Source organism: Centruroides sculpturatus, unplaced genomic scaffold, assembly GCF_000671375.1.
Source record: "Centruroides sculpturatus isolate CEXI.00-Female unplaced genomic scaffold, Cexi_2.0 scaffold134, whole genome shotgun sequence".
Lineage (NCBI taxonomy): Eukaryota > Metazoa > Arthropoda > Arachnida > Scorpiones > Buthidae > Centruroides > Centruroides sculpturatus.
In genome coordinates, this window is record NW_019384368.1 from 802,348 (window position 1) to 817,381 (window position 15,034).

Sequence of the window (15,034 nt, forward strand, 5' to 3'; positions counted from 1 at the left end):
AAAGTATTTTATAAACTATTATTATAAATATTTGAAATGCAAGTGGGAGTTCAACTGGAAAAGTTTGAATGTTTTTTTTTTAATTAAAAATGAAGGGGGAAAATGTTTATTTCTATGCATTGTTCTATGTTTCTTTAATCTGAAAGTGAATTCACTAATTCACCCAAAATTTGCTAATGCAAATTTAAAAATTATTAAAAATCAAACTTAAAAAACATTAATGTATTAGTATTGTTTTCTTTATCATGTTAAATTAGGGATTCATATTCACAGCCAAGGAAAAATTCAGAAAACCTGGTTTTCTGAACTTTTACATCCTCACTATAACATTTGATAAAAATTTTTTAATTTATTCTTTTAAATTAATAAAGGAATGATAAGTTTAAAACAGTTTTTATAAATTAATAGGTTTAATAATAATTCATTAATAGGTATAACAAGTAAAAATAAAGCTATTGAGTCAATGTTGTACATTAGCATGCAGCATGTGTTTTGAAAAAATGCTGAAGAGTTGTGAAAAATAAAGTGATTTGCTAATCATTCTGTACATTCATATTAATATTTTTATCTTCATTTTAAGCAGCTGTTTCTGTTTCAAACAGTTGAAATAGTAAATTAAAATCTGTTTTTAGGTGTAGTTGAGATAAGTTGAATTATGTAATGTTTTCTATGTAGAACTGAAGTTTATTTAGTTTGAAATAGCTGAAGTTTAATACAAAAGCTGTAATAATTAGTTTATGTATTGGTAGTTTATATTACAAAATGCTTTGCCAGGATTCAAAATTAACATATATCTGCACAGATAAGATGACCTTCAGATAAGACGAGGTATAAATTTTCGTCAAAGTTTTATATTTTTAGCATATATCTGTCCTATAAGATGACCCCGGATTTTGGGGATTTTTTTTTTTTCATGATTCAACTATTGTCTTATCTGCACAGATATATGGTAACTGTTGTCTAATTGTCCACTGGGCAACCTCATTTATTTATTATTTTTTTTTTGTATTTTATACTTGTTTTATCTTGTTAAATAGTATTAAGAACTTGTTTAATAATAATAATAATAATAGTAATACACTAAAAAGTCTGAGATGTCGAACTTCATTATGACAGTAAATCCAATATGGCTATCAAAGAATATGAGAGCAGAAAGCATGTGAGATGAGAAAATTAAAAATGGCAACTGGAAGGAAAATATTGACAATTTATAAGTAAAGTGTCATTTCTATTACATTAAAGTAATAATCATTTGTGTGAACTGTAGAACATTGTTTACACTCTAAAGATATTTATTTTATTGTCTCATATTCATTAATTTTACTCTCCATTTAATTTATAAATTTGATTCAAACAGAAATAAAATATTTTCTAAAACACGTTACTGAATTAATAATTCATCTTTGAAATTACAGTAGAGCGGCGTCGTTTATCTGAATCAATTGGGGACTGGGGTTGTTCTGATAACTTATTTTTCAGATAACCGATTATGTACGAAAAATTATATTAACCTATCCCATGTTTAAATTTTTCTCTGTTGCGTGTCGCTTTGTGTTGAATTTTCATTGATGTTAAGCCTAACGAAAATTTTTATAATAATAATCGTAGCTATTAAATTGTTAAAAATTATTTCTTTATTTTGTACAAACAAAATAAATATATTGAAAAATATAAAAACAAAAAAAAATTATACTTTAGAAGTTAATCTAGTATCAAAAATATTTGGTTCAGCACAACACACAATCCTCAGAAAAACACCACACAAAAGTGCTTGTGCTGCCAGCTAAAACACACACACCAACAAAAAAAATATTGGAGTAGCCCAAGACATAGCCAAAGGTTGCAGTGCCACAGCACTAACGGAAATTTAAATTTGCCAACTGGAACGCTTTTGGTTGACCGGCTTTCGGATAAATGATGCTCTACTGTAATACTTTGTAATGTTAAATAAATTTTGCTTTTGGTTTTGTACAAAACTTGAAAACCTGTTAGTTCAATGTTAACTCACTCGTAATTAAAATTAAAAAAAAATTTTTTTTGAAAACAGGCAAATTCATAAACAAAAAAATGAATGAAATTACTAAAAGAATTAAAATAAACTTAAGTTTGATTATCTTTTGCGCAAAACAACACTGAAACAAGTAGTTATGTTGCAAAAGAAGAGAGTTGCAATTAATTAAAAAATTGTAATTAAGTGTTCAAAACATGCAGACGAAATTAATACAAAATTAAATAAATAAAAATTATTAAAAACAATTATAAAAGCTAATTTAATATTAAATAAATTAAACCTGAAAATTATTAAATTTAAAAATAATAAAATAATAATTAAAATTGATCTTTACACCAAACAAAAAATAAAGTCAAAATTAATTAATTAAAATTGTTTTAATTTTCAGTTGATCCAATGTTTTAAAAAGCTGTTTAAAAGTTACAGTAGAGCATCATTTATCCAAAAGTCAATTATTCGAAAGAATTCCAGTTGGCAAATTTAAATTTTCGCCAGTGCTGTGGTGCTGCAATCTTTGGCTATGTCTTGGGCTACTCAAATATTTTACATTTTTGATACTAAATTAACTTCTGAAGTATAATTTTTTATTGTTTTTATATTTCAATATATTTATTTAACGATACAATAGTCTTCGTTAGGGTTAACATCGACAAAAATTCAACGCGAAGTGACATGCAATGGAGAAAAATTTCAACACGGGATAGGTTAATATATTTTTTCATACATAATCGGTTATCCGAAATATCTATTTACTGAACAACCCCAGTCCCCAATTGATTCGGATAAACGACTCTCTACTGTATTTTGAAATTTTCATATTGTAAATCAAATTAATTTTTAAATGACATTATTTGTGTATGGTAGTGATTAGAACATTTTGCTTTTAATTTGTACAGTAAAACTTCTGTAACTCGTGTATTTAACTCGAAGAAAATAAAGCAGTTGGTAAGTCTCAATGGAATAGCATAGGGATTTAACGTCTTGAATTTTTCAAGTCAGAGTTTTTCATGGATCCCCAACACTGATATATATTACTTTCGACTTTTCTGACTTGAATTTTAATATTTATTCTATCCAAACTGATCCTAATTATCGGATTTCCATGAAATTTTCAATAGTTAGTTGTATATACCATCCACAACATCAATTTGCAGACAATGTTCCATCCCAAAATGAGAGGCCCACTTGATTCTGCTAGTTGCGTTAAACATTTTGCTGAAAGGCATTACATGGACTGTTTAAAACAAAAAAATATCAGAGATTCTTTATATAATGCGAGAGAGGTAAAAATACAAGTTACTTGGAATTGGCATTTTTTACTCTATTCTTCTCCAACTTGAATTGTCTGTAACTCAAACTTTTTGCTTTGAGTTTGAGAAGTTTTACTGTGTGTGTGTAAACTATGTGTATGTATATATGTGTGGTATATTTTTTTATTCATGGTCCAAATTGAACAAGTGCTACTGTATTTTAATTAAATAAAGAAGAATTGTAGGCTTCTTAAATACTAGTTTTGCACCCAAATCAGGTGTTATATAGCTGATTAATGAATCAGGTGTATAAATGAATTAAATAATCCATTAATCGGCTGTTTATATTTTTATTTTACTTATACAGTAGAGCATCGATTATCCGACTCAATTGGGGACTCAGGTTGGTTGGATAACTGGAAAAATCGGATAACCGAAAAAAAATGAAAAAAATACATTATTAGTATAGTATATTAGTATATCCCATGTAATTAGTATATCACTATTAACCAACTTTGCATTGAATTTTCATCGATGTTAAGCCTAACAATTTTTTTTAATAATAATCGTTGCTATTGTATCGTTAAAAATTATTTTTAAATTATTTTATTGCTCACAAAACAAACAACCATTCATAATTAGAAAATTAAGTCTTGTTCAAATACTGGCCTCCCTTCAATGGTCGAGTTGTGTTGCCAGCTAAAACACGCAAAAATTTAACAAAAATAATATTAAAGTAGCCAAATATTGTAGTGCCACATCACTAGCAGACATTTGAAATTTGCCGAATAGAACAGTCAGTTAACCGATGTGACGGTTAATCGGGGGTCGGATAATCAATGCTCTACTGTATATAGTATTGAACAATAAACTTCATTCAATATAAAAGTAGTTGTTAGTTTCATGCACCTAATTATAAACAAATTTATCATGTGATCCTTAATTTTTTTTATTAGTGTGACCAATTATTGCTTTTAACATACTTTTTTTGATCACAGAATTCTTTTGTTTGATTCCATGCATGGAAAGCTAGAACTTTTTAAAATCTTCTTCTTCCTAGCGTTGAAGTCCTGCTTCTATGAAGGGTCCGCTTTCTTGCATGCCCTTCTCCATTTGGTACAGTCCAATGTGTCTTCTGGCGTGACGTTTACCCTCCTTATGTCATCTTGCAGTCAATCCATCCACCTCATTTTGGGGTGCCCTCGGGGTCGTCATCCAGGTGGGCTGAGTTGTAATGCTCTCTTTGCTACTGAGTGTTCATCACTACGAATGACATGGCCATACCATCTGAGTCTTGCTTCCCACATCTTTTCAGATATGGGGGCCACTCCCATGATCTTTCGGATGTCTTCATTTAGGGTGTGGTCAAGTTGGGTAAAGCCAAGACAGCAGCGAAGCATCTTCATTTCCATGGTTTGGAGAGTTTGTTCGTGACGGGTGCTTGATGGCCAACATTCCGACCCGTATAGGGCCACTGGGCAGACGACAGATTTGTAGACTTTCACCTTCAGCCGGGTCTGCATACGACGGTCACAGAGGACGCCAGTGCATTGTCGCCACTTTAGCCAGGCTGCATTGGCTCGCGCCTTTGCATCCAGGGTGGTTTCACCATCATTGCTGATGAGTGAGCCAAGGTATTTGAATTGAGCGGACATCTTAAGGTCTTCTCCGTTAATGTTAATTGACACATTCGTCTGGGCCCCACACTCTAGGTATTCTGTCTTGATGTTGAGCCTGAAGCCGACATCAGCAAGGCAGTCGTTCCACTGGAGGACTTGGTCCTGTAACTCTTGTCTTGACTCTGCTGCAAGGAGGATGTCATCTACATAGAGTAGGGTCTATGGGTGTGGACGTTGAATATTGGCTGTTGTACAGTCCATATGTTATACTACAATGTAATCAGAATATATTAAGAATATAGATAATTTTTCTAACTCATTACTGTTTATCTATTTTTTCTGAAATGGGTGAGGGGTGTGTGCACTGGTTGCCAGAGGTACTGGTGAACTTTTAGTGGAACTTGAATACTGTGTGTTAATGATTTGGAAAACCATAAATGGCTGAAAAATTTTTGATTTGGCAAAATGGATATTTATGAATAGGTTATCACTGGATTTAATAATGTGTTTATTGATCAAAGAAATGGAAAAAGAAAAACAATTGGACAATTTAATCAGTGAAGAATTCTACCAAATTGAAGAGGATTACTGTAAAAGTAGTCTTGAGGCTACAAGAACTATGAAAATACATGAATATTTCAAAACATTAAGAGATACAGAACCAGAGGTGCAGGAAGAGCCCCAATATATATTAAAATCAATATATGATTTAATACAGGAAAAAATTTTACAGCTTAATATAGAATTACAAGGAATTAAGACAGAAGTAAATTCATTGAAACAGGAAAACAAATATTTTCAAGGAGAATTGACAAAATTGTTCCAAAAAATAGAAAAAATGGAGGAAATATCCAAAAATCATAGCCAAATAAAGAGTATGTTGGAATTTGAAATAGATAAACTGGTAAACGAGAGATATAAGAAAAACAACATAATCATAAATTTTCTGTTTAATTCATTGGACTATCTAAGAGAAATTAATCAGTTTATGAAAGAGGATTTAGTAATAACAAATAGTTCTATAGAAAGCTTAATTAGACCAACCAAAAATAAAACTAAACTTATTGTGAAAATTTTATTAGACTTTTTATACATCAGAAATTTAATTCTTAAAGAACTCTGGAAAATGAACATTAACACCAATAATGAGAGGATGAAAAAAATAATATTTACTGCAGACTTATGTAAAAGATCAAGACTTAGGAGAAAAAAGTACAAGCAATAATCAAACAAGAAAAATCCTATGGAAATAGAATAATAACAAGAGATTATTATTACATAAAAGATAACAAAATATATACATATGATGCTAACTTGGATAAAGTTGTACAATTAAGTGGTTTTTTAGGAAGGAACTAACACTTTAGAATTAACAATAAATGGATTGAAAGAAATAGTAGACAAATGAAACGTTAAAATTAAAACAACAGAAAATATAGAATTAGAATATAAACAAAGTTGGGAATATAGACAAACAGATTAATAACAATAATGCAACTAAGATTTCACTTTCAAAAAACAACATACTGCAATGATAGTATCAAAATACTTATAGGATTTTGGAATATCCAAGGACTACAAAAAAAAACTGTATAGAGATTCCTTAAAAGAATATATGAAAATTCATTCAATTATCGGTTTTACAGAGACATGGATACTCAAAATGAAAGAGGAAAATAATAAGTATTTAGAACAAGAATACATAGTATTATTTAGCAAGGCACAAAGAATTAGAAAATTTGGCCAATTATCTGGAGGCCTTTTATTGCTGATTAAGAAATAAATTGGTGAGTTACTACAATATAATATAACTGAAAACTTTATTTTTACTATAATAAATACAGGACAGAGATTTAACCCAAATTGGGGAGGTTTGCGAATTGTAATCATACTTGTATATCTTCCCCCTTCAATTGATAAAAAGTCATGTTTTAAAGAAATTCAAAAAATCATCACACAATGATCTAATTTTATTAATTAATTTATGGATAATAGGTAGTGATTTCAATGTTCGAATTGGAGAGAAGTTTGATTCAAAATATAAAGGAAGAAGTGTCAATATTAATAATTGGAGAGTAACTAAGGACAAAACATTAATACAGATGGAAAAACCCTTCTGGACTTTGTTCAGGAAAATGAACTATTCATTTTAAATAGTAGGTTCAATGGTGATTTTCCTGCCAAATAATATACTTTTGTAGCACATACAGGTAAATCTATAATTGTCTATATCATGTGCTCTGAATTTGTTATAGATTAGTGTCTAACAATGAAGGTACTAAACTTAGATGATTCAGATCATTTTCCGATACAATTGAAATTAAGAGGAAGTACAGAAAGAGTAAACAAATTCCAGATATCTACACAAAATCAAGAATTAATTAAGGATAAAGGTTGAAAATTTAATAAGCAGAAGTTTTTAAGAGAAATTGAAAATAATGCTAATGTCTTCTTGATAAACAAGCACTGAGTTCAGCGTTAACACAATTTTTTTATCTCGCAAGTACTTTAATTTAAATTGTGTTAACTTGAGAGATAAGAAAATTGTGTTAATGCTGAACTCAGTGCTTGTTATCAAGAAGCTATACAATTTTGGTGTAAGTTTTTTTTATTTATCTATTTCTATAATGCTAATGATATAATATTACAGGAAGAGAATAAAGAACTGATAATTATAATAATTAATGTTGTTGTTAGAATCTTATCAGTTTAGGATGTGTAAAAGTATATGATACCAAAATTCAAACAAAGATGGTATGATAATAAATGTTACTATTACAAAATGAAGAAACAGAAGAGTTTGTAACAATTTAGGCAAATAAACTCAGAACAATCATTGGAAAAATATCTAAAAAATAAGAGAATTTACAGAAACTATATAAAAGTGAAAAAGAAAAAATATTTTTCTGAAGTAAATGATTCAAAATTCAAAAGATCAAAAATCAAAAGATACCAAATTATTCTGGAACACCATAAATGGTTTCATAGGCCATTTTCAAAAACTATCAAAAAATCACTGGTTCCATTTTGACAGTTGGTTATCAATATTTTAAAAAATTTTCAGACAGTTATGTAAAAACAGAATTAATATTATTGAAAATATCCAATTAATGAATAAATCACATGAAGACAATTCAATGTATTCAATGTAGACAATTTATATTCCAATATTAAAAAATTAAAGGAAAAGACAGCCTCAGACTACGATTCTATTCCTAATTTCATATTAAACAATTTACCGATGAATATTATTAAATATTTAGCTAGACAATTTGATGATCTATACAATCTGTATAAGATTTCAAATGATTGGAATAAAGTCATTCTTTATATGTTGTTTAAAAAAAGGAGAGAGAGAACATCCAAATAATTATCAATCAATAGTACTACTTTCTGGTTTTCGTAAACTGTTTATTCTGTTCTACTGACAAGGTTTAATGATTGGACTGAAAGGAATAATTATAAAAATTACACACAATTCACACTTATTAAAGATGGAGGCTCTCAAATGGCTCTATTTATCCTGATTGCAATAATTCAACTACAGTTTTGTAAAAAAAAAAAAGGCATAAGGTATTTTCCTTATTTTTAGATATTGAAAAAACTTATGATTTAGTGATTATCTCAAATTTACAAAGAAAGTAGCTAACTATCAGGCAGAAGACGATCTTATAAAAATAATAGAATTATTATTTGGCCACTATGAAGTGATGATCAAGCAAGATAATTTTCAATTGCCAGCTTTTGATATTGACAAGTCCTATTACAAGGTGATCCCTGGTCACCACATCTAATTAATTTCTATATGTTTGATTTTAATGGCTGTTTTAACAGAGAAGATCATGGTTTTCTATTTGAAAAGCAATACATTCGATATCCTATGCAAATGACATAGTGATTATTGCTCCGACAGCTGCTGTTTTATGTAGAAAGATACATGCTTTGAACGAGTATTGTGAAGAACTAAAATTAAAAATCAACCCTAGTAAATCATCTGTAATCAGACTTTCTAAGAAACATGTCTTTTTATCTCAATAACAAAGAATTAAAAATAATTCAAGAGATCAAATGTCTCGGAATTATTTTAACTCCTACATTGTCATTCGAAAAACAATACAAAAAGAAGCATGATCAAATCCAACATACTGATTAATAATATGGTGAAACTATTTAGTCAGATTAAATTGAAGAATATAATAGTTCATTTTAAACTTTTCAACTCCATTATTATGAATTCTATAGGATATGCTTCACCGATCTGGAGCCTAACTAATTATCAGAAGCTAGAAATAATTCAAAATAAATTTATTTACAAAATTTTCTCATTAGAATACAATACTCCCAGAAGTGCTTTTAGATTGGAATTAAACAGATTCAAACTATGCCCATTTTTTATAAAAAGACTTTATTAAATTTTTTTCTAAGATAAAAGAGAGTGAAATATTACCAGCTAAACTACTAAGATTATTATACTTAAAAAATGTGTAATGATGCTCAGAGAAAAAACTGGGCAGGTCAAATATCAAATATATTCAACAGTTGTGGATTTTCAATAGGTCCCTTTATGGAGAAAACCAACATGAGCAAACTACTCAGTGTACAATTGATAGAAAAATTTCAAAAACATTTTGTGTCTCAAGATATTAATGATATTAATAACTGGGAAAACCCTGAATAGTACAATATAATCTTAGAATACCCATATATCAATGGTTATGTTTTCAAATCTAGCCTTTAACATAAAAAAGTTCTTCATTCAGTTAAAATTAAATAAAGAGGTAATAACAATCAATAACAATATTTATGATTTATCAAACCATTACTACTTTAGATGCAGGGATACATGTTCCAAAATCCATATGTTTTGTATGTGTAAAGAGGTCCAGGAGTTGCGAGACAGATATAACCTTCGTGCATTGAACAAAGTAACCAATGAAAAAATTATGTATTCCTTTTATGTTAACATACTGTTACGTTTTTAATATATGTTACAATTAACTGTTGTTTTTTACTAATTGGGATACCCTATTGTAACAGGTAACAATCTATTACGAATAAAGATGATTGATTGATCAAAATGGGAATAAAAAGCAAACCTAGCGATGTTTCAGATAATTGAAAAAAACTATATTTACTGACCAAATTCTCTTCTATTTCCTGGCCTCACTTTCTCTGTCTTGTAGGCTATTGTTGATTTAATGTTCCATAAAGTTGCTTTGACAAGATTATGACCATTTACAGGTTATTATATTGATAGTAAAATAGCATTTTGTTTATAGGATAATACCTAGAATCTTTTCTATTGGTTATTATATTTTGGTGAGTCTACTGTGTGACCTAAACCCAAATTGTTAACCAAAGTTAAGCTTAAACTGGCCAGATTTGTATTCATGCTATCAATACTATCCAGACCAGTTTTTCCCAAGAGGTTGGGAAAAACTGTCTGGATAGTTGGATTAGTGACACACTTTGAATTTAATAAGATTTCTGTGATACAGCATAATTCTTCATAAAATAAAAATGTTTAAAATTTAAGATTACTGTTGATTTTTTTTTTAAATTTGATAATACAGAAGTTAAACCTACCAAGACAAAACCTCACAATTTTACAAGTATAGTATAAAAATAAAAAGGCTACTTGAATCAATGCATAAAGAGCTAGTATTGGTCTTTAAGCTGGTAAACTGTAATGTTTCATATGTTTATAGAAGATCCAATTAGTTGATATGCTGGTATATGTATGGATGCATGTAACTTTTGTTAAATGGATAGCTGAAGCAGCAAAATTTGGAACAGTTGGCATTTTAGTGAATACCTCCTTTTCCCTTCGGTTGGCCAGAATGAAAGATAAATGAAATTTTAAAAAAGTGTGTGTAATTCTAAAAAATACTTAACATTTTTGTGACACACTGAGGAACCTTTTAACACACAGGTTGGGAAACACTGATCCAGGCTATCAGTTCAAAATAGGAGTTTAAATCCCATTTGGGATCTCTTTTCTTCCAGGATTCTTTAAATTATTTAACTAAATTTAAAATTAATAATTAGAAATTAAATATTTATACAAAACTGTGGCTTAACTGCTTCACCTTAGACAAATTTCAATATTCAATTAAAAATTTAATATAACCTGAAAAGTAATCAAGGAATTAGATTCAGTTTGGTTTTAGAGAATAAATAAACAAATGGTAAACTCATTGGAAAGGAGGCAGCCAGAGGCAAATTGAAAAAAATAATAGATTCCATGCTCTACTTTTGACTTAGTATGAAAATCTAGTCATTTTTACTTAAATATCATAAAAAAAATAATTTAGGAATAAGATTTTGTTTTTATTTTGGTGGAAAAATCTTGAACAGATCCTGAGTCTATTATGCCAGAAACCCATCAAATGACTCGCTTCTTATCAGGAACTGTGTAAATGAACCAAAGTATTTGTCAGATTTATTTAGTACAGTCTCTACCTAGATAAAACAGAACTTTCAAACAAATATGTATATATATATAATTTATTTATTTATTTATTTTAGTTTGAACCATACATTTGAGCTTGATAAAGCTGACCTCTTGCAATCAGTGCAGAATGATCTTTGGAACTGATATTCTACTTTAGGTGTTTGACATATATTTGCTTAATTTTTGTTAAAAAGTAAGTTGATTTATTGATACAGTAGAACTGCGATTATCCGGACTAATTGGGGATGAAGGTAGTCCGGATAAGGGAAAAATTTGGATAATCGAAACAAATACTTTAATTTGTCTTTTAATGATAATACAACACGTTTTCTTTTTGATGACATATCGGTAATATTAAAAGTAAATACTGCATTTAAACTGTGATTAAATTTTTAAGAAACAAACATTCAATTGAATTTGGACTACTACTGACCAACGCTAACAGACTACCTATTGTTTAAAAGGCCCTTTGGTAGCGCAAGAAGACGGATTTTATAAAATAAAAAGCAGTTGAAACTGCATTTTTATGAATAAAAATTTGACAAACTATTTGTCGTTTTATGACGAGTAAAATTTTTTCGTCGTGTTTGTGTCTTTTAAGTAATGCATAAACCTTCGAAATGCGAAGCCCTTCAGACCGCGAGGCATAGGCAGTGGCTCACGTTGTCCATGCCTTATGCCACCCTTGGTCATAGAAATGATGTAATTTGAAAATAAATTATTTATGAATACGTATGTGAAGTTATATTTTTATTACAACGCAAAATATATTTAAGAGTTTATGGCCACTGCGCCGGGTGAGACGTTGTTGAAACAAAAAAAAGTTATGCATTCCATCATATACATAAACAGTATCGTAATTCGCCAAGTGCAAATCAGCAAATTTGTAAAATTTTTGTTTATTTTGAACAATCTGGATAATAGAGGTCCGGATAATCAAGGTTCTACTGTAATTATAATTTTTCCAAACTGAGTAGATTGATGGTAACTGATAAGGGCTGTTCTTATTCCTTTGGTATTCTGTGAAATGACAAATAATTTTGATTTTGACAGCTCCATCACAGTCATTCAGAAATGCAATTCATAAATATATATTAGACTTTGGCATTATCCTATGGGCAAAAAAGACAAATATCTGGGACTCTCACAATAGGTACCCCAAAACAATCTTTTAAAAGAAAATATTTTCCCAAATAATTCTCTTGAAGAAAAATCTCTGTTGTCAACACTACATAGGGCCCACTAATTCAAATTTGCCTGGACTCTATGAAGCTGTAAAGTGTCATTGAAACTGACAGAGATATTCATCTACTGAGTGAGTTTTCTTAATTGATATTTATCTGCCCAGGAATTGGATAGAGAATGCAGGGCTTAAAATGGGAAATAATTGACATCTAGAACATCTCGTTTGGCAAGTAAAGGAAATCATTGTATACTGGTTTTTAACTGTAAATTCCATTTTATTTCCATGGGGAAAAAATGGCAATACCTGGTTTATGCAACAGGTCAATTGTATGATTATTACAGGAATTTCCATTCGTTGCAACAGATATACCTAGGTGTTCATAACTTCAATTTATGACCATCCTTCTGATCGGAAAATATTTTTTTCCAATTTTCTTTTTGTTTAAAAATAATCTTGTAAAAATACTGTAGCAACTGAAAAAGTGTCCATTCCAGTTGCTACAGTAGATAGGCTACCGTAATAGAACACTTGATTGCTTATCTCATCTAATGGAAGATGTTGTTTTCAAGGTTACTTTTGATGAGCAATTAGTGATGTGATTAAATCATTTGTTATAACAAATTTAATTTTACACTAAAGCATCTTTTACACTAACTGCTGCATTTGCATGTGTATGCTAGAGCAGATTGCTTACTTATATCTGAATTCTCTTGTATTATTTGTTGATTAGAAAGTTACAAGATTGCAAAAATGAACAGATAGTCCTTTGTCAGTGAGAATGATGAAACAAAGCTGTTGCTTTTGCTGAAGTTTAACTCAGCAGCATGAAATTGTACAAACTTTGAATCAGTTGGTCAGCTGTCTCTTGGCTGTTTGTGATTCCGGGAGTTAATCTAGAAGACAAGATCAAGGCTACATAAAGAGCACAACAACAAGGTATGAACAGTTTTTTTTGCCTGTCAATTCTGAAGGATTGCTTCAAACAAACACTCAGATTTCAAAGGGTGAAGAATGTGTCAATTTCAGCTTGAACAGTGAGGAGAATAATTAAAGGAAACTGGCATGACTGCAAGTGACTCACTTCTCACTAGGACACAATGAGTAGCCAGGCTACAATTTGCCAATGAGCATGGTGATTGAGCAGGGACAATGTTATGTTCACTGAAAAATCCCAATTTACTTTGTATACTCTAAGTGGATGGCAGAGAGTATGGAGATGTCCAGAAGAATGATAGGCAGAATGCAGTATTACACCCAGAGTAGCCATTGGTGGTGGTTTAATAATGATGTGGATAGACAACTTTGGAGGCTCATACCTAAATCCCATTGAGCTTGTAAGACATACATTGGGGAGATAGCTTTGGAACTGTTTAAACTGTTCTATCACATTACAAGACCTTAAAAGAGCTCTTCAGGAGGAATGGGAGAACATTTCACAAAAAGATATTGCAAATAGATCAATTATTAAATCAAAACCCATATGTCTTAGTGATGTGCAGAGAGCACATGGAGGCATAATGCATTTTTAAACACTTCTTTCCTGACTATTATGCCCTTATTTGTTATGAAATTAAGAAAAAAGACTTTTTTAACTTTTTATTGTTTTTTTTCTATTGGAATAAATTTTAACTTCATACATTTCCATTTCATTAATTTAAATTAATAAAAAATCATACTATTGTTGAAAAGCGAGAAAAGAAATTATTAGAGGAGCAAGGGAAGAGAGATCTATAAAAATGTAAATGATGCAATGCTTTTGTTCAGTTTATTTTTCTGTGGAAGCTTCCACCAGCAATGTATTGTATAATATATTTTCATGGGTATCAAGCAACTTTCTTATTCCTACAAGCAAAATTTAAAAAATTGAAATCCAGAGGGAGAACTATTGGAAATTGATGCTTTGGCGGTTGTAAGAAATGAGCATTGTTGTTAATTGAAATTTATCTGGTTAAAATGTAATCTAGCAGGGAAATAATTCCTCTGACTGCATTGTTGTATTGGAAAGTTCTAATTTAAAAAAAGAAAGGAAAGGAATAAAACAGTAAAAAATTTTGACACATTTTTTTTAATATTTAGATTCCTGTCATACCTCTAGATTTACTATCAAAAACAGTAGAATGGAAATAAATTTTTTAACGTTTACTATTACTTTCTTAAACAGTAAGAAGTCTTTTTTTATACTTTATATATTCCTTTCTTAATTTTAATAAATTAACATCATCTTTTATATTACTTTAAGTGATAGAGATGTTACAAAGAAAGTGATGTGTGCAAATTGTGTATGTTATGAAATACACTGATCTCCATATTTGTGAACATCAAACTCTCAAACTTGCTTTGTTTCATTTTAATTGTTAAATTTGTAATTTGTTCTAAGGCTTTATATATTACTGCTGTTTTAGAAAATTTTCAGAAAAATGAATGGTTTTATTAAATAAATATGGTGTGCAATGATTTATAGTGCTGCAAAAGTCACTTTATATGAGCCAAAAAAACAAAACAATAGCATAACAT

The 15,034-nt window shown here is 29.6% G+C and overlaps 1 protein-coding gene across 1 annotated transcript in view; it reads left to right on the top strand.

Annotated features, from left to right (window-relative positions):
• LOC111613368 overlaps positions 1-10,735 on the top strand; it is a 15,389-nt gene extending 4,654 nt beyond the window's left edge. The window contains exons 2-4 of the mRNA XM_023354717.1: positions 5,364-5,547; positions 5,614-5,784; positions 10,589-10,735. Of these exons, the coding sequence (XP_023210485.1) occupies positions 5,364-5,547; positions 5,614-5,784; positions 10,589-10,735 (502 nt within the window). The remainder of the gene's footprint in view (positions 1-5,363; positions 5,548-5,613; positions 5,785-10,588) is intronic.
• The last annotated feature ends 4,299 nt before the right edge of the window (positions 10,736-15,034 follow it).